Source organism: Mobula hypostoma, chromosome 4, assembly GCF_963921235.1.
Source record: "Mobula hypostoma chromosome 4, sMobHyp1.1, whole genome shotgun sequence".
Lineage (NCBI taxonomy): Eukaryota > Metazoa > Chordata > Chondrichthyes > Myliobatiformes > Myliobatidae > Mobula > Mobula hypostoma.
This window is the reverse complement of record NC_086100.1, coordinates 40,222,422-40,246,555: the sequence shown is the minus strand read 5'-3', so window position 1 is coordinate 40,246,555 and position 24,134 is coordinate 40,222,422. Positions and strand designations below refer to the sequence as shown.

General features: G+C 39.5%; 1 protein-coding gene across 5 annotated transcripts in view; it reads left to right on the top strand.

Moving 5' to 3' along the window:
* The window catches only part of LOC134345273 (endothelin-converting enzyme 2-like), a 151,748-nt gene that overhangs the window by 83,799 nt on the left and 43,815 nt on the right, over positions 1–24,134 (top strand). For all 5 annotated transcript variants that reach the window (XM_063045679.1, XM_063045680.1, XM_063045678.1 and 2 more), the window contains 4 exons: positions 4,974–5,120; positions 5,445–5,510; positions 6,254–6,442; positions 9,022–9,164. In XM_063045679.1, coding sequence (XP_062901749.1) covers positions 4,974–5,120; positions 5,445–5,510; positions 6,254–6,442; positions 9,022–9,164 — 545 coding nt within the window. The remainder of the gene's footprint in view (positions 1–4,973; positions 5,121–5,444; positions 5,511–6,253; positions 6,443–9,021; positions 9,165–24,134) is intronic.

Genomic DNA, 24,134 nt, shown 5'->3' with positions numbered 1-24,134 from the left:
AACTATAGTACTGACTGCAGAAGGACACCCAGGACTCGTGGGATAGGCAGAGACGCCGATCTATTGTCCTATAGGTAATGATCAGCCTTCCTGTTAGTGCCACTGCAATGAATAACTTCACATTTATCCACATGATATTCCCCTAATCTTTTCCTTTTCCTATCCAGGTGCCTGTGCAAATGACTTTTAAATGTTACATTTGTGCCTGCCTCTACCACCTCTGTGTGAAAGAATTGTTTTTCTGATTTCCTTTAAATTTCTCCTCTCTCAGCTTAAGTCTACCCCCTGGTTTTAGACTTCTCTACCATTGGAAAATGACTCTGACGTTGAACCCAATCTTTGCACCTCAATGTTATATACCTCTAAAAGGTCAGCTCAGTGAGTTTGTCCAAACTCCAGTAAGTTTATCCAACTTTGCCTGATAGCTAATACTCTCTTATACACTGGACCTTTCAGGTTGAAACCCTTCATCAGCACTGAAAAGAAAGAGGGATTAAAAAGGTGGGTTAAGGTGGGGGGAGTTTGATACACAGGTGGGAAACTCGCGCGTGACAAGGATGTGAGAAGCTGTAAGCTGATAGGTGGAAGTGTCTGAAAGACTGAAGAAGATGGAATTTGATTGGAGAAAGGATAGTGGTCTATGAAATAAAGGGAAGGGGATGAGGAGGGGGGACCCATGGGAATGTATGATTGATGGGCAGATCTAGGTTGTTGGGAGAGGAGAAAGAGGTGGGGTGATGGGAGGCTGTAGGATAAGAGGGGAATAAGAAGGAAATAGTGGGGGGGGGGGAAATGCAGGGGGAATGGTCACTGGAAGTCAGAGAAATCGATGTTTGGCTGTCAGGTTGGAGATTTACCGAGGTGGAATATGAGTGCTGTTCCTCTAATCTGTATCTGGCCAAAACTTTGCAGTAGAGGTTGCCACATTGGTGGGAAGTGAAATTAAAATGGTTGGCCAACAGGCAGTCCTAGCTGGTATGACATGAAGGTGCTCAATAAGCAACCCACGTTCTGACTGTACTCATCTTTGCTGTAACAGGGTTTGAGTACAAGTAGAAAAGCATTCTGTTGAAAGGAAATAGAGCTCTGGTGAGAGCAAACACAGAATATAGTGTACATGTCTGATTAACTGGCAAGGGGAAGGATATACTTGCAGTACAATGAAGATTCACCAGATTGATCCCCAGAATAAGGGCGAGAGTCCTACGGAAAGAGATTAATCATATTGGGCCTCTAGGGAATTTAAAAGAACAATGGGTGATCTAATTGATAAATACAAAATCCTTGAGGGGCTTAACTAGGTAGATGTGGATATTGATTGATCTTTCAAAATTAAGTGTCGACTGTTATCAGATTGAGAAGCTAGCCAGTCATATACAGTACTTCCAGAACAAGAGAGCACGGCAGTAGAGGTCCGCAGGCTTCTCAATGACGTCTCACTCCTCTGAAGCCCTGGCGTAAGATTATTGCTATAGATTGTTGTTGTAAGGCTCAGATTGTTTTTTTACCCCAGCGGTAGATACTAATATATCAGTTTTCCTTTGTGTGGGATAACAGAAGTATTAATTACTTAAGCAGCCAAGCTTTTAATTTGTAAATTCTGTAGTCTTTGGCAAATCTAAATAACTTCCCCAAGAATATCCAGAATGTCAGAAATAACAAGCCAATTTGTTCGTGTCATTTGAAGTATCACAGTACATTGATGTCTTTTTCTCTGCCTTGTCTCCACTTGTTCCTGAACAGATGCTTCTTGTTATCTGAAACAAGTCAAAGATGGTTTGGTATGGTGGTTTTGATTAATAGCTGTGCTTGAGACCTGCGCATAGACTGTGGCCCTTGTGAATGTGGTGTTTGCTTGCTGCGTGAAAACAGTTAATCAGTCTGGTGTCTGTAGCCAGTGCAAGCTGGCTAGTTTGTCTGTTTAATAGTAATTTCTTACATAAAAGGGCGTCGGAGAAGATGTGTAGGGTTGAGAGTGGGTGGAAAGCTGCATTCTAAAAAACACAGAAGCTGGCAGTAGGCCATCATTTTCTGGAATTTATTGAGGTACGACTAAGGGCAAGCAGCTGACTTGCTGAGGTGGTGCGGGCTGGCATTTTAAGTGTTAGTGATCCTGGAAGTGTTTGATGTATTCTTTGAGCATGTTTGAACTTGGGTTCTCTGGGAACTAGGCAGTCTTGGGGAAAAGCCATTTTGGGCCAGAAGGAGCAACAGTGCTTTTTTTTTTGCAGCTCACTGGGATTCCCACGGTTGTACCCAACTGCATGTAAATTTCTCTCAGCTTCCTCCATGGTCCTTTTAGGTTTAATTATTGCTAGTTCTCATAACGTGTTTACAAGAATTAGGGCATCAGATGAATTTGAATTGCAGGATTGGTTGCACAAGGAGTGCTCTGTATCCAGAAACACAAAATTCTGCAGATGCTGGAGATCCAGAGCAACACCAGAATGCTGGAAAAACTCAGCAGGTCAGGCAGCGTCGAGGAAAAGGAATAAACAGTCGATGATTTGGGTCAAGACCCTTCATTGGGACTGGATAGGAAGGGGGAAGAAGCCAGAGTAAGTGTGTGGGGGGGGGGAGGGTGAAGGAGTACAAGCTAGGTGATAGGTAAAGCAAGGAGGGTGGAGGAGTGGGGATGAAGTAAGAATTGGGGGAGGTGATAGGTTTAAAAAAAAGTAAAGGGATGGAGAAGAGGGAATCTGATTGGAGAGGACAGTCAACCATAAGGGAAAGGGAAGAGGATGGGGAGGTGATGGGTAGATGAGGAGAAGAGACTTGGGGGGTGTCAGAGTGGGGAATTGAAGAAGAGGGAAAGACGAGGGGGGAAAATGACCAGAAATTAGAGAAATTGATGTTTATGCCAACAATGTCCTTCTTGATTTTATACATTTCTCTCAGATCACCTCTCAGTCTCTTATGCTCTAGTGAATAGTCCTAGCTTGTCCAGCCACTCAATATAACTCAATCACTCAGATCCTATTAACATCCTTGTAAATCTTTTTTTTTTTTGCACACTTTCCAGTTTAATAATATCTTTCCTGTAGCAGGACAACCTAAACCAAACACAATGGCCTTAGCAGCACCTTGTACAACTGCACTAAGACCTCCCAAGGTTTGTAATCAATGCCCTGATTTATTTATGATGGTGAGCATGCCAAAAGCTGCCTTTACCACTCTGTGTACCAATGACTCTACTCTCAGTGAAGCAAGTGTTTGTAGTACAAGGACCCTCTGTTCTGTAACACTCCCAAGAGCAAGTCCTCCTGGGTTTGATTTGCCTAAGTGCAATACCTTACATTTGTCTGAATGAAACTCCATTTGCCACTCCTCCGCCCACTTACTTAGCTGAACAAGATCCCACTATACATTTTGATAAACTTCTGCATTGTCCACTATACCACCTTACGGGAAATCCTTGAAGCCCAATGGAAAAAGAAGAACATGATTCATGTCAGATGGTTCCCCAGTCATTTGAGAGAACGCTTTATCAATAGAACTTTCAAGTGAATGCCAGGACTTTTGTTGCCTGGTCATGTGAAAGGAACTCTCCATTAGATCTTCTGTATATAGCTAGAGTCACAATCCTTGTGCACACTGTCTTTGAGATAGCTATCATCTTGGTGAGAATGTCCTCCATCTTCTGGACTGTGTCTATACCAAGTGATGACATTGTCTTTGTCAAGGTTCATCTTGTACTTTATCCATGTTCTACAGGCTGTTCAGAGATGCATACTGAGACACACATTTACCACTGCTAGGTGATTATTATTTCAGTAAAATACGCACTTTGTTCTACTTGAGGCTTGGTCTTCCAGTGCAAGGGGATGTGTGCACCAGAATGCTGCTTACTGCCGCATACGCAGGTGCCGATATAGTTTTGATATGAAGCTTGGTACAGCCATTGCAAAAACAAGGAAAGGCTACAGTTTAGGGTCTTTGCTGCACTGGACACTGAAGTAGTGAGTCTGTGTAATAACCTTTCAAAATTATTGCTGATGGAAGGTCTGGGGCTGAAAAACTATGACGTGTTGACATTGCATAAATATTGTAAGTGAACGTGATTGCATGCTGACTGTAGACAAAGCATTGTTTTATAATATAAAGCAGTAACATTTATAAACAAAGCATTTTTATACAAAATACAATTACCTGCAGAGGTCATCTTGGTATTTTAGAATTTTACTGAAGTGTTTCAGACATCCCACCTCTCCCGGAACTTCCGGGAGTCTCCCGCATATTAATAGTGGCTCCCTGATGCCCGCAAATTATGTACAATATCACGGAAATTAATTTTTTTGAGAGCGAGTGAGAGAAAAGCAAGAGAGAGCACAAGAGCAACCGTGAGAGAGAGAGCGTGCGTGCGAGAGAGAGCGCCATTGCAGAGTGTTCCAAAAAAAAATAAAACGTACGTCACCCCAGACCACACTAAAGTGTGCCCCTGCCTAATAGGGGTCAAAATAATGACACTGTTGCTCGCTGCACTGTTTGCAACAGTGAATTTTCTATTGCCCATAGTGGGTTAAGACTGTAAAAGACATGTTGAGGTGAGTTTAACAGGTGTCATTTGTTCATTAGCATAACTAACGTTATTTAAACTAGCTGGCCAGCTGCTAAGAAGCTACTCTATTGCAGACATCCCACCTCTCCCGGAAGTCTCCCGCAAATTGATGGTGCTACCTCCCTGAAATGAGTTTTTGCAGGCTGGGATGTCTGGTGTTTAGTGACTGTCATTCCATTAAATTCAGTTCAGTATGCAAGGATGTTCCTTTTGTTGGCCCTTCTCCCAGTGGGAAACTAATGAATCATTTTCTGTAAAGAAACTACTGAAGTGCGTAATGACTGAACGATCAACATTTTTCAAAAATGTCTACATTTTACTCTAGCCTGTCAGTAGAAAATATGTAAAATTAAGTTAAAGCAGTGAAAAGAAATAGAATTACTGCTAATCATATTTATTTTTGTTTGTAATGCAGACAGGAGGCTGGAGTATCACAGGTCCTTGGGATAAAGACAACTTTCTTGAAGTGCTAAAAATAGTTTCTGGGACATACAGGACAAGTCCATTCTTCACAATTGATGTTGGTACAGACTCTAAAAGTTCCAACAGCAATATCATCGAGGTAACTGTTTCTTGTCTTTGAAGCAATTCAAAATGATAAAATATGCAAGATTTGTGAAGTTTTATTTAAATGTACATGCAAAGCATGTCATATAAGTTCACTCACTAAACTATGACGAAGTGATACCTTAAAACCACTTCCTAGAATAAGTTACCAATTCAGGAAATGGAGATATGAAGGGATGCAATGGATTACTAAGCGAACGACAATAACATTAAGTTGTAATCTTTTCTTTAGTTAATGTTTTTTGGATTTTATTTACAGCTCAATAAAGATTTATTTTAACCATCAAAGTGAATTTTTTTTGTAATTTTTGCCTTTCAGATTGATCAGCCAAGCTTGATTCTTCCATCTCGAGATTATTATCTAAATAAAACGGCAAATGAAAAGGTGATGCTTCATTTTAAATTTAATTTGGAGAGTCATTTTTATAATTTTTCATTATTAACAATTCTTAATAGGTTTAGGTGCCTGATGGTTCCTGAACCTGGTGGTGTAGGACCTGAGGCTCCTGTACTCCCTCCCTGATGGCAGCAGTGAGAAGACAGCATGGCCAAGATACTGGGGTCCTTGATGATGGATGCTGCTATCTTGTGGCAGTGCTCCTTGTAGATGTGATCATAGTGGGAGGACATTTCCTGTGATGTTGTGGAAGGTCCCACCAACACTAGATTCAATTACACTCATTCTGGTAAATTATTTTTTTTTCTTCTGTCCTTTGAATTGACCAGAGGTTTGTAGAGTAGCTGCTTGTGTCCATATCAAGGCATCTCTCTTGACGGCTTATCCGGCCAATGGTCATGGATCTAACCCTAGCGTATTGTAATGATAAACTTGCTTGCAGCAAGCCTCTCACTTATACTACATCAAATATACGCATCTTAAGAGGGTTTCCACTGCACGTGCAATACACTACAGGCAAATGAGCAAATAAAGCTCCAAGGGATTAACCAGATTATTACCTAAATGTGGAGGTATTGATGTTGTCTTTTCACTTCTCACCACCTCAGACTAGCTTAGGTGGCCATCTTGGTCAGTATAGAGAGTTGGGCCAAAGGGCTTGTTTTAACGCTGCATTCTGTGTTGTGCTATGTTGTGGTTCCCCTAACAACGTTCTGTTTTTTATTTTGTAGGTACTGACTGCCTATCTCAACTATATGGTTGAACTGTGTGTGCTTCTGGGAGGGGAGTACAATTCAACATGCACTCAGATGCAGCAAATATTGGAATTTGAAACTATTATTGCAAATATCACAGGTTCCCAGGATGAACGTAGGGATGAAGAGAAAATATACCACAGGATGACCATTGCAGATTTACAGGTACACCAAAGGCAGTACTTTTGGATTGAGCCACCTATTTTATGTTACTGTGCCCATCTGCAACCAGTTTGAAATCTGAGGGGTAATTGCTTCAAATTGAACCTTGAAAGTTTTATATTTGAAAGATGATTCTAAAATCTTTCCGATGTGATGCAGAATACTAATCATTTCTGTGAGGCTTCATTTTAATTGTATTAAACTAATGATGTAGTTACTCATAATGAAAGGTACCTCCACACTACTACTGCCCGTGGACATGATCTTTAATTATACTTCTGTTATAAAGCATCTACTAACAGGTCCAAACTGTTAGTCCTTTGCTTTAAGGTGCTTTCTCAGCTTCCGGAGATTCAAAATGTGATATTGTCTTAGATGCTGGCTGCAAACTGGCAAGATGAATTGGAGTCAACAACGACGTCATTTTCAATTAATTGTAATTCGTTTTCATTCTAGATTTAATAAGGACACAATGACACTGGTATTGCTCCCATTTTTATCTTCATAAAATGCTGTCATCAGGCATTTTATCCAGGTGATCTTCTGCTGGTATTGCCCGTATATGATCGGTGTCTTTCCCTTCTACATAGGCATTGCAAATCACCTGATGTGGAAGATATTTTGGGTCTAGCTTTACAAAATCACACAAGACTCACTTTACCCGTGCCCATCCATGCTTCAAGATCCCCTTTAACTGGAAGATCCCCCAAGATATTGAAGTGTTCTAAAAATACAACAATGCTCTAAATTTCGGCCCCTTCCTCCAAATGTTCATATAAGACTGGGATGAAATGCGGAATTGATTGAGATGACAGTATGTTCAATGGTTGATGATGAGAGTGTTTATTTATGGGCACACTATCCAGCAGTTAATAGTAGATTTACCAATGCTGATAGAAGCTCCATTATAAAATAATCCTCAGTAGCCCTGGCCTATTAAAATAATAGAAATCATAGGTTGATTCACAAAAGCATGGCTGTCCAGCACATAATAAATCAATTACCAATTATGCATGCCATGAGGTAAGCCTCCTGTTAACTCTTTCCTGACCCTTCTTTACCACCTCCATCTTTTCTTCTTGAATCCCTTTAGTCCAGACCTCTCATCATATCAAATACTAAGTGCTCGAAAGAGCATGACAGAGTGTTGCTGCAGTGCCTTCATGATTTCCTTCCTCTGAGAATTCATCTTATTATGAAGATAGGTGGAGGGGCAGGTCATGTTGAAGAAGCTGGGAAGGACTTGGACAGTTCAGGAGAATGGGCAAAGAAGTGGCAAATAGAATACAGTGTCGGGAAGTGTATGCTCATGCACCTTGGTAGAAGGAATAAAAACAGATTATTTTCTAAATGGGGAGAATAATTAAAAGTTCGAGGCGCAAAAGAGACTTTGGAGTCTTCATGTAGGATTCACTAAAAGTTAATTTGTAGGTTGAGTTGGTGGTGAGGAAGGCAAATACAGTGTTAGCATTCATTTCGAGAAGACTAGACTATGAAAGCAAAGATGTAATGTTGAGGTTTATAAGGCACTGGTGAGGCCTCACTTAAGTGTTGTGAGCAGTTTTGGTCCCCTTATTTAAGAAAGGATATACTGACATTGGAGGGTGTGCAGAGGAGGTTAAGGGGAATGGTTCTGGCAATGAAAAGCTTATTGTATGAGGAGCAATTGATGACTCGGGGCCTTTACTCGCTGCACTTTAGAGGAATGGGGGGGGGTGCGGAGGGATCTCATTGAAATCTATTGAATGTTGAAAGGCCCAGGTAGAGTGGATGCAGTGAGGATGTTCCCTATGGTGGAGAAGTCTAGGACCAGAGGGCACAGCCTCAGAATAGAGGGAAGCCCATTTAGAATGATGAGGAGGGATTTCTTTAGTCAGAGAGTGGTGAATCTGTGGAATTTTTTTTTACTACATGCAGCAGTGGAGGCCAGATCATTGGGGGTATTTAAGACAGGTCAATAGATTCTTGATTTGTCAGAACATGAAAAGTTGAGGGGAGAAGGCAGAAGAATGGGCTTGAGATAGAAATTGATCAGCTGTGATAAAGTGGCAGAGCAGACTAGATGGGCTGAATGGCCTAATTATGCTCTTATGTCTTATGGTTTTATGAACCTGAAAAGAAGAACAATGTAGATTAGCATGTAGTTATGTAGATGAGCAATTGAAACACAATAGCAGTGCCAGTCAGCATCGGGTTGTCGTACTTAGTGCATGCCAATAGTATCCGGTATTTCTGAGGAAGAGGGTCATTCTTCTTGCTGAGTTGCTGACACAAGGCAGCTTGTCGCCTACAAATGAAAATTCAATGATACAATTGGTATTCTGGTTGTCTCCAGACATCAAAACAAAGTCGTTCAGTTTTAGATAATTGAGCATAATTTATTCATCAATACATTAATAAAGTAAAATATGGTTAAAAGTATAAATGATGGTTTCAAGAGCTATTATCAGTATTTTTAACTTGGTTATCATTGGCAATAAGTTAATTTCTTAAAATTAACTTCAATTTTATTAGAAAGGATAGCAATTATTTAAAATGGTTACAAATGTTCAAATGTAGACTTATTTGTATTTTGTTCTCAGAATTTAGCGCCTGTCATCGATTGGTTGGACTATTTATCATTTGCATTGGCACCTCAGGAACTGAATGACACAGAACCTGTAGTTGTCTACGCCAAGGAATATCTGCAGTTGATGTCTGACCTTATTAATAATACCGACAAGAGGTAATACAGATAAAAGCTGCTTGCTGATTATAGAACTTCGTTTAATTCTGTTAAATTGGACCACATGTATGAATTGGCTAGCTACACTTGATTGCCATGGAAAGGAAAGGTATTGAGTTATTGAACTCAGCGCAAAAAAAGATTTTCAAGGAACGTACCAGATTTCAAACTTAAGCATAATGGGAAAGAATGAACAGACCAGGCTTAAAACAGAATGATTTAATATAGGTCTTAAAGATAATGCATCGCTGTAACTGTGATTTTTTTTTAAATGTGGAAAATGGGAAGCCCCGGGGGGCCCAAAAACCTTATAAAACCATAGGGACTGATAATTTGTATCACAGAGCTGTGAAGAAGATAACCAGGAAAATACTGGATGTGTAGTTATCATTTTCCTGAATTCTCGATTATGAAATAATTCCTGCAGAGAGAAGATTGGCAAAAGTTCAAGCATTATTCATAAAAGGAAGGAAAAACAAAAACCTTGAAACAACAGACTGGCTGGCTTGCTGCCAATCAGTATGTGCTAGAGGGGCTTGTAAAGGATGTGAGAACACGGGCATTGTTCAGTTAACAACAGGATTAGGCTCCTGAACGGAAATTTTGTTTGAAAAATGTCTGGAGTTTATTTTGAAGACATGACCTGTAGTTAAGAGAGAACCAGTAGATATGGTGTGCTTGGATTTTCAGAAAGCGGGGACTTCCGGTAGCGCTCATGGAGTGAAGTCGCGTTCTTGACTCGCTCCATTACCTCTGAGTTTTTTTTCTCTATGGTCAGCTATACTTTAATTAACCATTAAGGCATCAACTCTTACAATACTTTGAATTAAACTGAATTCTCCGACAACTGGATGGAACTTAGATCTGCTATGTCTAAGAACGAGAAAGACGGCAAGGATGGTAAACCTCCGGTTAAACCGAAAGCTACGGATCTCCCTCCGACTGAATCACCGGTGACTTTGAAAGCGATAGCGGAGTTAATTCAGAGGGAAATCTCAACCTCTGTTAGGGAGATGATTCGTACGGAAATTGCAGGCCCTGTTAAAGACCTGATTCATACGGAAATCTCAACTAATTTCCAGAAAATTGCCGATTTAATTGATAAGATGCAAACATGTATTGCGGAACATCAGTCGGCTATATCTGATCTTCAAAAATTCGCGCAACAAAGTGAGCTTAAGATGGGGAAAATCGAAGAAACAATTAATGTAATGAAGAAGAAACTTGACTTTTTGACTTTTAAAAACTCTGACTTGGAATCTAGAATGCGACGGCAGAATTTACGAATGATTGGCGTGAGGGAAGCCGCTGAAGGTAACAACCCCATGAAATATTTCTCCCAACTTTTAAAAGATGCATTCCCTACTGTATTTCCTGACCAACCACCGCTACTGGATCGTGTTCACAGAATCCCATCATACTCGTCTAGGTCAGATAGACCTAGGCATGTTATCTTACGTTTTCATTACTTTCAAGACAAGGAGAGACTGTTTCGATTCGCTCGATCTAAAGGTTTCATTGATTTTTCGGATCTTAAGTTCCGATTCGTGGAAGATTTCAGTAAACCAATCTGGGACCAACGGGTCCGTTACAGATCCGTGATGTCGGAATTCTATAAGATGGATTTAAGACCAGCGCTGCTGTACCCTGCACGTCTAAGGATTCGCATGTCAGATGGAGCCCTTCGTTTTTTTGATTCTCCATCGGATGCCCAGAGTTATCTGGATCAACTTTCATCTCCAACATCTTAATTGCTTTCTTTTTAATTTTCTCCGTCGATCGGAGGCTGTGAATTGGTTGGTTTTAACTTTTCTGTGCCCTATTTGGGCAGAAAAGTTTACTTTCGATTTCTTAATATGGCTACTAAACTTTCTTTTTAACTGCGTCATTTCTTTCTTTTCCCAGGGGATTCTGGGTGGTTACTTCCCTTTTGTCATCTTACGTATTTCCTGTGCGGCCTTAAATTTTGTAGTTTTTGTTTAAATTTTATTCTGTTTTGCTTTTTATAATCACTTTATGTTAATAATCCTATTTTTTTTTTGTTGCTGTGTCTATTCATGAGTTTGAGGTTTATTGTGGTTTTTTTTTAATATATATTTTCCGGCTTTTGTTCTGTTCTGTGTGTATTCTAATTGAGCTAACTTTTTTTTACTTATTTTTTTACTGTTTTACAATTAGCTGATCCTTTTCATATTTATACCTTTTTTTTAGGGAGCGTATACCGGAAGTCATGGGGGTAGTTTTAGCGCTTGCTTCTTTCTGGCGGGTCTGCTTTAGATTTTGCCTTGGGGTCTTGGGCTGGGGGGTGGCGGGAGGGGCTTCACGTTTTAGTTTGTTTTTCTTTGGGCTATATACATTATTGAAGTACTGGTTGCGTCCTTTTCCCCGGTATCTTTTGTATGTTCTGTTTCCTCTCCTGGTTTGTGGGTCGCGCCTATTGTCAATCCTCCTTGTCGTGGGTTGACTTTAGGATTTATGGAGTCTATTATTAATTTTGTCTCCTGGAATACTAATGGTCTTAATCATCCTATTAAAAGAAAAAAAGTTTTTAAAGTGTTCCGGAGACTTAAAGCACAAATTTTATTTTTACAAGAGACCCATGTACGGAGGGGGGACAGACTACGTTTTTTCAAATTCTGGAAGGGACAACAATTTCATTTGAACTCCAATGCTAAGATTCGAGGCGTCTCTATTTTTATAGATTCCTCAGTTACTTTTATACAACAGGATATTATCTCTGATCCGAATGGTAGATTTTTATTGGTTAGTGGTTTACTATTTAATAAAAAAGTAGTTTTGGTTAATGTTTATGCTCCTAATATGGATTGTCCGGAATTTTATAAATCATTGTTTGATCAGTTTCCGAATTTGAACGAGTTTTCATTGATTTGGGGCGGAGATCTTAATACCTGTTTATCTCCAGCTTTGGACCGTTCGGCTCCTTTACGGACTTTACCTAATAAATCTGCAAATTTGATTAATTTTTTCCTTTCTGATTCTGGGTCGACGGATATTTGGCGTTTTCTGCATCCTCAGGAAAAAGATTTTTCCTTTTTTTCACATGTTCATCATTCCTATTCAAGAATTGATTATTTTTTTATTGATTCTCGTCTCATTCCTTCAGTGATTAAATGTGATTATGATTCTATAACCATTTCGGATCATGCTCCACTTAAGCTTTCTATTAAAATTATGGCCAATATACCAAACAATAGACAATGGCGTTTTAATTCGCTGTTGCTTCAGGACTCGGACTTTGTTAATTTTATGAATGAACAGATTGAGCTTTTTTTTATAATTAACCATACAGAAGATATTTCGGTTAACACTCTTTGGGACACTTTTAAAGCCTATATTCGGGGTCAGATTATTTCGTATTCCGTTGCTTTGAGGAAGAAACAGAAGCAGGAGGAGATGGCAATTGTGGACAAGATTAAAGAAATTGATAAGAAATATGTTATGGCTCCTTCTGAGGAGCTATACAAACAAAGAACTGAACTTCAAATGGAACACAGTTTACTACTCTCGTCCTCGATTGTAAACCAATTAAAGAAAACAAGAAGTGATTTTTATGTTCACAGTGATAAAATTGGCAAGCTGCTGGCTAATCAATTGAAATCTAATTATGTTAAATCTCAAATCAATCAGATTTATAACCAAAATGATCGATTGATATTGGATCATGTGGGGATTAATCAAACCTTTTGTGATTTTTATTCTTCTTTATATCAATCAGAGTCTCCTCGAGATTCTAAATATATGAATGATTTTTTAGATAAGTTAGACTTTCCTCAGATTTCACAGGATATGTCTTCTTTATTAGATACTTCCATTACAATGGATGAGATTAAGAATGTTATTTTTTCTATGAATCTGGGGAAAGCTCCTGGCCCTGATGGGTTTACCGTTGAATTTTATAAATGTTTTGCTTCTTTATTGATTCCTTGGCTCTATAAGGTTTTTGAGGCTTCTTTGAAACTTGGTAAACTTCCGGAATCTTTTAATAGAGCATCAATTTCTTTAATACTAAAGAAGGATAAAGACCCTGCTCAATGTGCATCTTATAGACCAATATCTTTATTAAATGTTGATTCTAAAGTTTTTTCTAAGTTATTAGCAAATAGACTAGAAAAAGTACTTCCTTCTATTATTTCGGAAGACCAAACGGGTTTTATTAAAGGTCGTTACTCTTTTTATAATATTCGTACATTGTTAAATATCGTTTATACTCCCTCACAAAATGTTCCTGAGTGTGTTATTTCTTTAGATGCCGAGAAAGCTTTTGATAGAGTAGAATGGCCTTATTTATTTAAGGTGCTTGAAATGTTTAATTTTAGCCTGAAATTTATATCCTGGATTAAACTGTTATATCACTCCCCTGTAGCCTCGGTTCGTACTAACTCTTTAAACTCACCTTTTTTTCCTCTCTTTCGTGGTACTCGACAAGGCTGTCCTCTTAGTCCCCTATTATTTGATATTGCATTAGAACCTCTTGCAATTGCTATTCGAGAATCTTCAAATATTACTGGGATAACTCGGGGATTAAAGTCCCATAAATTATCACTCTATGCTGATGATTTACTTTTATATATTTCTAATCCTGAGAGATCTATTCCTGCTGTTTTAGAGTTATTAGCACAATTTGGTCTTTTCTCAGGTTATAAATTAAATCTTAGTAAGAGTGAACTTTTTCCGATTAATAAACATCTTCCCTTATATTATAAATTTCCATTCAAATTGATTAATAATTACCTTTCATATCTTGGGATTAAAATTACTTGTAAACATAAAGATTTATTTAAGACTAACTTTTTACCATTAATAGACCATATTACTCAACTTTCATCTAAATGGTTTCCTTTATATTTAACTTTGATTGGTCGTATTAATGCAGTTAAGATGTTTTTTTTTGCCAAAATTTTTATATGTGTTTCAGGCATTACCAATTTTCGTTCCTAAATCTTTTTTTGATAAAGTCGACTCTAAAATTTCTTCATTTATTTGGCAGAATAAGAATCCGAGACTGGGTAAAATACATTTACAGAAAGCTAAGAGAGATGGAGGTTTAGCATTACCTAACTTTAGATTTTATTATTGGGCTATTAATATTCGACATATGAAATTTTGGTTACTTGACCGGGATATACTATCTATTCCTAAATGGGTAGCATTGGAATTACAATCTGTTCAGGGTTATACACTTGGTTCTATTTTAGGTTCATCTCTTCCTTTTGATTCGAAACGCCTTAAGCAGGTCTCTAACCCGATCGTTAAATATGCTTTGCGTATTTGGTTTCAATTCAGAAAATTTTTTGATCTTAATCAATTCGGGTTAGCGATTCCTATTTTAGGTAACATATTTTTTCCTCCCTCTTTTACGGATCGCGCTTTTCAAACTTGGAAGACTAAGGGTATTTTACGGTTTTTGGATTTATTTTTAGATGGTTCCCTTATGTCTTTTGAACAATTATCTAATAAATATAACCTATCAAGAATACATTTTTTTAGATATTTACAAGTTAGAAATTTTCTAAGTACTATACTTCCTTCCTTTCCAATGCTTCCTCCTATATATATTTTAGATTCGATAATTAACCTTAATCCATGTCAGAAAGGTGCATCGGCTATGATTTATAATATTATTATGAAACTCAGGAAAGCTCCATTTGATAAGATTAGGGTAGATTGGGAACAGGAATTGGGGCTTACCATTTCTGTGGATGATTGGGGGCAGATTTTACAATTAGTTAATACTTCCTCTATTTGTGCTAAACATTCCCTAATTCAATTTAAAGTGGTGCATAGAGCACATATGTCCAAAGATAAGTTAGCGCGTTTTTACTCGCATATTAATCCTTTCTGTGATAGATGTTCGGGGCAGATAGCCTCTTTAACTCATATGTTTTGGTCTTGCCCTACTTTTGAAACTTTTTGGAGAGATATTTTCAATATTATTTCTAAGGTATTAAATATAGATATCTCTCCTCACCCTATTACTGCTATCTTTGGACTACCTAAAATTTCTAGTAATCTTTCCCCTTCAGCCCGTAGAATGATTGCATTTCTTACTTTAATGGCGAAAAGATGTATTTTACAACATTGGAAAGAGCTTAATGCTCCAACTACCTTTTTTTGGTTTTCTCAGACGATTTTATGTTTGAATCTGGAGAAAATTAGAAGTAACCTTTATGATTCTTCATTTAAATTTGAACAGATTTGGGGACCTTTTATTCGATATTTTCATTTAATGTAATATTTACCCTTCTTGTTTTTTTTTTCACTGTTTTAATGGAGGTCGGGATTGAGGACGTGATTTTAAGTTTAACTCTGTTTGGTTTCAAGTTAGCCCATTGCTTTGCTTTGCTTTTAGTTAGTTGCACGGTGGGTTTTTTTTTGGGGTTTTTTTTTTCTTTTTTTCCATTGATATATATAAAATCTAGTATACTATTATGTTATCTTGGTTTCTTATGCTTAAATTACATTGTTTGTAGTATTTTCTTTTTGGTATTGTTATCTTTTGGAATTTTATTATACTTTAACATTGTATTAATGTTTATATGGCTTACCTTTTTTGTATACTTACTCAATAAAAAGATTTAAAAAGAAAAGGATTTTCAGAAAGCTTCTGACAAAGTCTGTATAAGTCTTGTAGGCAAAATTAAAGTGCATGTTATTGGGTTTGATGTATGGATTAAAAATTGCTTAACGAATAAGAAAAAGTAGGATTTTTTTTTTTGAAGAGGCAAGCAGTATCTTGTGGGATTGGTGCATGGGTGTCAGCTATTGACCAGGTGGGTTTAACAAAAAAAGGCTTCAGAAATGAGTGGTGTTTTGTTTGTAGCTCCCAACAAATACTCCCATACAGAACTAATAGAGCAGAAATATGCACTGTGCACACTGCCAGTAAGTAACATTGTTTCAAGCCACTTAATGAACTACAGATCTTTGCAATTGCCAAACCGCCCAGGGAACTAGTGCAGCAGCTGGAACTTCAGGGAAGTTTCGATTGTATCAGAAAACATGGCTACTTGGGAGGACTGCAGGTAAAACCTCTCACACTCTCGCTGTCTGGATCACTCGCTCTTGCTCTCTCTCTCGCTCTCTCACTCTCACCCTCACTCTCACCCTCACTCTCACCCTCAACCTCACTCCCTCTCTCTCACTCACACTCCTCCTCCCTCTCTCTCATTCACACTCACACAGTCACACATTCACACTCTCTGGAAAATAAAATTGACGACCTCAGAACGACTGCAGTATCAGAGAGATATCAGGGACTGTTGTGTACTCTGCTTTACGGAGACATGGCTCACCATCAGCATTCTGCACACGATGCTTCAGCTGGTGACATTTGCCTCTTTATTAATTCATCGTGGTACACAGACCTGGTGGCTCTGCTCCCAGAATCAGAATCGGTTTCTGATCTAGGACATCTGGGAAGTGCCCTCTATTATATCTCTTGAGGGAATTCTCTGCCATTATCCTGATAGCAGTGTACATTACATACTGGCAAAGGTTAAGTTGGCACTGGAGGAGCTGAGTACCATGATCAGTCACAAGACAATGCATTCTAATGCCATCCTGATAATTACTGGTGACTTCAACAGACTAACTTAGATTATGAGAACACTCAGTCCTCTTTTATTGTCATTTAGAAATGCATACATGCATCAAGAAATGATACAATGTTTCTCTGGAGTGATATCACAGAAAACAGGACAGACCAAAGACTAACACTGACAGAACCACATAATTATACGTATAGTTACAGCAGTGCAAAACAATACCATAATTTGATGAAGAACAGACCATGGGCACAGTAAAAAAAAAAGTCTCAAAGTCCCGCGTCGATCGACTCCCGGGTCCCCGATAGCTGGCGGCAAAAGGGAGAAACTCTCTGCCACAAACCTCCAGGCACCATCAACTTGCTGATACCTTGGAAGCAGCCGACCACAGCCGACACTGAGTCCATCCGTCCGAAAACTTCGAGCCTCTGACCAGCCTCTCCGATACAGCCTCCCGAGCGCCATCCTCTGCGGAGCGCTTTCGACCTCTCCTCGGCTGCTGAAACACGCAAAGCCGAGGATTTCGAGGCCTTCAGCTCCGGAGATTCCGGTTACCACACAGTAGCAGCGGCAGCGAAGCAGGCATTTCAGAAATTTTCCAGACGTTCCTCTGTGCTCTCACATATATCTACATCAAATCAAACTTGAAGGGGTTTCTGATATTCCAGCACTAAAATGTCACCTGTGGAACCAGAGGAGCCAACCCACTTGATCACTGTTACACCTCCATGCTGTGCTATTGTCTCCTTCAAGGTGAAACCTAACTGCATACCTAAATGGCAATGATGCTTCACCCCCAAATGTGCTCAACACCTTTTATCCACACTTTCAAAGGGAGAATAACATTACACCTGTGCAAATCTCCATAGTATCTGGCGACTCTGTGATTTGTGTCTCAGAGTCCGATGTCAGAACGTCCCTCAAGAGCAAGGCATCGGACTCGGATGGTGTACCTGGTAGATTCTGAAAATCTGTGCCTGCCAAGTGGCTGGAGTGTTCAGGGACATCTTCAGTCTCTCACTTCTGCAGTTGGAGGTTCCATCTGCTTCAAAAGGGTGGTAATCTTACTGATACCCAAGATTATCAGGGGAAGCTGCCTCAATTTCAATAGCCCAGTATCATCCTTATCTATTGTGAAGAAGTGCTTTCAGAGATTAGTCATGACTGGAATGAACTTGTGCCTAAGCAAGGATCTGGATGTGCTGCAACTTGCCTACCACCAGAACAAGTCTATAGCACATGCTCTTCATTCAGCTTTGATAGAAAACAACAGCAAAACTTACATCAGACTTCTTTTAAGGGATTACAGTTCAACATTTAACACCATCACCTCCTCGGTACCAATAACGAACTTCAAAACCTGGGCTTGATATCTCCTTCTGCAACTGAATCTCCAACTTCCTTATTGGAGACCACAGTCAGTGCAGATCAGTGATAACTTCTCCTCGCTGATGATCAACACAGGCACACCTCAAAGATGAATGATCAGCCCCTGCACTATCTACGCTCATGACCGTGTGCCTCTGCACAGCTCAAATGCCATTTATAAATTTGTCAATGACGCAACTGTTGTTGGCAGAATCTCGGATGATGACGAGGAGACAAACAGGAGAGAGATAGATCAGCTGGCTGGGTAGTGTCGCAGCAATAGCCTCACGCTCCACATCGGTGAGACCAAGAGATGTCAGGAGAACACACACCAGTACTCATTGAGAGTTCAGAGTATGTCAGAGAAGGAAGGATGAGCAGTTTCAAGTTTCTGGGTGTCAACATTATGATTATGATTATGACAACACACAGTCCCCTTTTATTGTCATTTAGTAATGCATGCATTAAGAAATGATAAAAATGTTTTTCCAGAATGATATCACAAAAACACATGACAAACTGACTTAAAAACTAACAAAAACCACATAATTATAACATATAGTTACAGCAGTGCAAAGCAATACCGTAAATTGATAGAACAGACCATGGCACGGTAAAAGTCTCAAAGTCTCTCGAATGTCCCATCATCTCACGCAGACGGTAAACCTCCAACGCCGCCAACTTGCTGGTGCAGCATCCTGGAAGCATCCGACCACAGTCTGACTCCGAGTCCGTCCGAAAACTCTGAGCCTCTGACCAGCTCTCCGACACCGAGCACCATCTCTGCCGAGTGCTTCGACCCCGGCCCTGGCAATAGGCAAAGCCGAGGATTTGGGGCCTTCGTCTCCGGAGATTCTTGATCGCACAGTAGCAGCGGCAGTGAAGCAGGCATTTCAGAAGTTACTCCAGATGTTCCTCTGCGCTTTCACGGCTGTCCCCATCAAATCTGGATTGGTGCACGGCCCCTAGTTACACATATCGATATTCATTCGGAACGGCCGCGCGCACTGCGTCGCGTCACCATCTTCTCCTCCCTCTGTGAGAGGATCTACCTTGGGCCCAACACATTGATGAAATCACAAAAATGGCACGCTATGAGCTCAACTTCAGTAGGAGTTTGGGAGGTTTGTTATATCACCAAAGACAAGTTTCTACATGGTTATGAGGATTTGGACTGGTTGCATGGAGGCTGCAATCCACAGGATTGCAAGAGGCTGCAAAGGGTTGTAGACTTAGTCATCTCCTATCATGGGCACAACCCCTTCCTCCTCCCACCATCAAAGACCTCTTCAAGAGACGTGCCTCAAGAAGACAGTATCCATCGTTAAGGATCAGCACCACCCTGGACATGCCTTCTGCTCATCACTACCATCAAAGAGCAGTTACTGGAGCCTGAACCCCCAAATTCAATGCTTTAGGAACAGCTTCTTCCTCTCTGCTGTCAGATTTCTGAAATGTCCATAAATCCATGGACACTACCTCATTATTTAGCATGAATCAGATTTAATATTATCGGCATACGCCATGAGATTTGTTAACTTTATGGCAGCAGTAAAATGCAATCCATATAAATAAATATAGAGAAAAAGCTGAGTTACATTCAGTTTATATATGTCTATTAAATAGTTAAAGTCTGAGTGTGAGTCTGAGGCCTCTGTTGGTCAGTGTCGACCGTGGATATTGTGTCCTAGCTATTTAGATACACAAGCCTGGGCAGTATGACATGGAGAGCAAGCTGTTGCCCATGTAGCAGGCTCCCCCCCCCCCCGCCCCGCCCAATGCATCTGAAGAACACAAAGGAATGGCAAAAACTGATACAGTTTAATACCAACGGCATTGCAGGAGTTGCCAGCCAGTGTTTAACTCAAGGTAGGACTGACTTAGAGACTCCAGCTGCGGATTTTTCCCTTGGGTTTTACTCCTGAAGCCTTCCCCATTAGTGGGTATAGGCACGAGGCAGCGGAGGTTTGAGATCAGAGTTTTCCTTCTCCTAGATGAGCTGCAAACCACGGCTGACAAGTTGCATCTGCCAGAAACAATTTGTTGTCAGGTGATATAACCCACCTTTGCCCCTTGCTGGACTTGGTTGTCAGAGGCTATTCGAGGTGCACTCCATCGGGAGCATTTAAAAGTTAGTGGGAGCTTGTCCCCATTACCACCCACAGCTGAAGGAAGTTAAAATAAGCAGTGCAAAATAATAAAAATAAAAAAGTAGTGAGGTAATGTTCATGGGTTCAAAGTCCATTTAGAAATCGGATGGCAGAGGAGTGTTGCTGAATTGCTGAGTGTGTGCCTTCGTGCTCCTGTAGCTCCTTCCTGATGGTAACAGTGAGAAGGAGGCATGCCCTGGGTGCTGGGGATCCTTAATGATGGATGCTGCCTTCCAAAGGCACTGCTCCTTGAAGATGCCTTGGATACGACAGAGACTAGTACCCATGATGGAGCTGACAAATTGTACAAGTTTCTGCACCTTATTTTAATCTTGTGCAGTATCTCTCTTTCCTCCCCGCCCCCCACCATATAGATGGTGATACAGCCAGTGGGAATGCTCTCTCCATGATACATTTGTAGAAGTTTTCAAGTATTTTAGTTGACAAACCAAATCACCTCAAACTCCGAATGAAATATAGCCACTGTCTTGCCTTCTTTATAGTTGCATCAATGTGTTGCGTCCAGGTAAGGTCCTCAGAGATATTAACACCTAGGCACTTTTATTTTGTAAATTATAGTAATTTTGATGCCTTTCTTTGTACTGCTGCTGCAAAACAACAAGTTTTTTGACATACGGTATGTCAATGATAGTCAGTCAGCTTCGCATTCTGGTTCTGATTCTGATCTTGCTGCACAATGTGGATAGGTATGAAGTTATCTACCTTGATAGGGGCTGGCACATAATACAGGTAAATTGGTTTATTATTGTTACATGTATTGAGGTACAGTGGAAAAATGTTTATACAAATCAATTCATTACTGCAATCAAGAAAGTATTCATAGCAAGAGGATTTGAATACAGGAGCAAGGGTGTTAAAATTATACCGGACCCTGGGAGACAAAATTTGGTGTGTGGTGGGTAGTTTTGTCTTTCTTACCTTGGAAAGGATATACATGTTCCAAAGCTAGACTGTTTTCTGGGATGGAGAAGAGGTTAGGTTAGCTGGGTTTGTTTGAATGAGAAGGGATTTAATTGAAACATAGAAAGTCCTGATGGGACTAGGTAAATCAGAAGTGGAGGGATGTTATCTCTGGAAAGTATCTAGATTGAGGGATGTTTTCTCTGGCTGGTAATCTAAATTGAGGCTTCTAGTATCTTAGCCTTGAGTTTCAGAGTAAGAAAGTTAGGACTGAGGCTTAGTGCTGTACCTGTGGAATTTTCTACCACATTTTTAAGAAGGTAACGGATGCATTTCAAATGCAAAAAAAAATCAAACAGTAAAAGTAGAGAATATGATGTTCATACAGATCAACAGCGATTATATTGGCTGTTCTGTTTCTAATTTCTGTATTTTCATGAATGAATGATGATTTAGCAAGACATTGGTTGGTGAATGTAGAAGAAACTACACAGATGGTTGTGAGAATGTGGAACTTCTATTACAGGGTATAGATGAGGTGAATATTATTACTTTTGAAAGGGAAGGTTGGAAGGCATTTGAGGCAAAATGGAGAGCTATGCAGATAAATTTGGCAAATAAAGCATTGCATGGACTGGTAGTACCAAAATACCTTTTAATGCTGCAGGTTCAAGCAGTTCTATGAAATTACTAATGTAAATAATTTTGAATATAGAAGCAAGCTAAGTAAGGTTGCAGAGACAGAAATATTCTTAAGTTTTCACAGATCAAAGTCTGTAACTTTGCCTCTGGATGGATACTGGGGAGATTTTGGGGACATTTATCAAGAGTGCTGCAGACACAGGCCCCTTGGTATTTTTAAAGGTCCCACCCATCCATCCAGCATCCTTTGGCTTTTTACCATCAGGCAGGAACTCTCAGCCACATCATATGTGAAGTGTCACTGGTTAATCTGTTCTGTACCTTTATGATATTTAATATTAGTGCACTTTAGTTTGTTATTTATGTATGATTCATCTGTAGATTTTATCCTTCATAAGTTAGCATGTGTTATGTGTGTTCTTTGTCATACTGTGCTTTACACCCTGGTTCAAAGAACCATTATCTCGTTTCTATATACATTATATAGTTATATGTGTTATATACATGTATATAGTTAAATGGCAATAGACTTGACTTAAAAAGGCAAGGAAAACTCAGCTACTGTTCTGAAGATAACATAATGCTATTCTAGTTCATCAGAATTTTACTGGAGTGTATCTGTTTGTTTGATGTAGTCAGGAAACCCAGTTTCTTTCGGTATAGAACATTCACATGCTACCAGAAGCTTATTTCAAGTGATAAACCATCTTGTAAAGAGAAGTGGCACTCCCTTCAGCAGTATAAAGGTATTTGGGGGTATTGATAGAGATTGCTCATGAGGCTGTTCAATGATGATAAGCTGGCCTTGAGGCTCCATTATGGAGGAGGAAGGTATTGTCTTGGGGCTCAACAATGAGAAGGGAACTACTTTCTTCAAACAAATAATTACAACAGTGTTGGATACTGATGCTTCTGCAATCCAAAGATTCTTCTTCAGTCAGGAATGAGGCATAAAGTGCATTGCCTATGGCTGTTTTATTTATTGTTACAAGAGTAAAGAAGAAGTGTTGAGAGAACAAAGAAAAGACAGGGAAAAAGTAGTCATGGTCATCCATACTCTAACTAAAATTAACAGAAAACTTCAGTGATAACAATGAACCTATAAAGTAGCCAGATTCAAGTGGTGTGACACCTGCTATCGAAAACTCAGAATCTGTTTCTAGAAAGTACAGAAGCAACACTACCATAATTACTGGAAAATTCACTAAACAATTACAGGTGATTATATAAAAATACCAGGCAAGCATAGGAAAGTTAAACTAAAAGAAACTGACAATTCTACATCGGGTATTGGGAAAGCTGACGATTGTAACTGAAGGCCTTTTGTCAAATGCTTATCAGTACTGTACTCTGTAATATACTATCAAGCGTCTGATCATCCCGGGTCACTACAGCTGGAGCCTCTCAAAAGGGATCAATGTTAACTGCCTTTTAAGGTTTGGTATGGAAAAGCCAACTCTGATCTAGTTTAGGAGTGATCTATAGAATTTGATAAGATAGATGAAGAAAGGTTTCAAGGGGACATGAGCTGAAAATTAAATTCAGTGAGGAAGCGCTTGTACACAGGAACTCCACCAACTCCAAAACAATAAAGTCTTGTTCAACTAAAAGTTTCATGCTGGGATAGATGGTTTTGGATGGGCAAGGGTTTTGGAGAGCAAACAAAAACTGATCAGAGTACATTTCCATTGGATGGTAGCCTTGAGGGGCCTAATGGCCCAATTGTGTTCTTATGAAATGAAGTACTTGTGATCTACAGCACCTACCTAATGGTAGCAACTGAGCAGGAGAAAATAAAAAAAGCTATCTGAAAACGTAGAAATGCCTTGACAGTACATTGCTCAGAATAGAATACAGATTATACTGGCCTGAGTGTTTGAGCCTTTACATGCAGATTCAAGTCACATCATCAGTACTTTGTGAGGTTAGATTTTATTCTTTTAGTATACTAGTTGGCTGGATTTCATACCTGGCAAATTACATTTGTTTTGGTGTCTTAATAGCATTTTGAAGGCCTGATTTAAATTTATTTGTAAAACCCAATTCAAGTGATTGTATTTGCCTCTTGAATTAGCTGCTGATTTTAAAATGTTGGTCCAGAGTATTCTGTCCAAACTTTTCATGATTCATCCACACATTATCAAACTGTGCCTGTTGCTCCTAAAGCTGTTATCTTTAAAGAGCCCTTTCTTCTGTTTCGCCAAATCTCTTCTGGGGCAGGAAAACTGCCATCCTTACTGAATCCCATGTATTGCTGCAGACCTACAGCGATTGACACTTCAAGCCATTCGTCAGATTAAGGCTTCCCTGTTGAATCTGAGAAA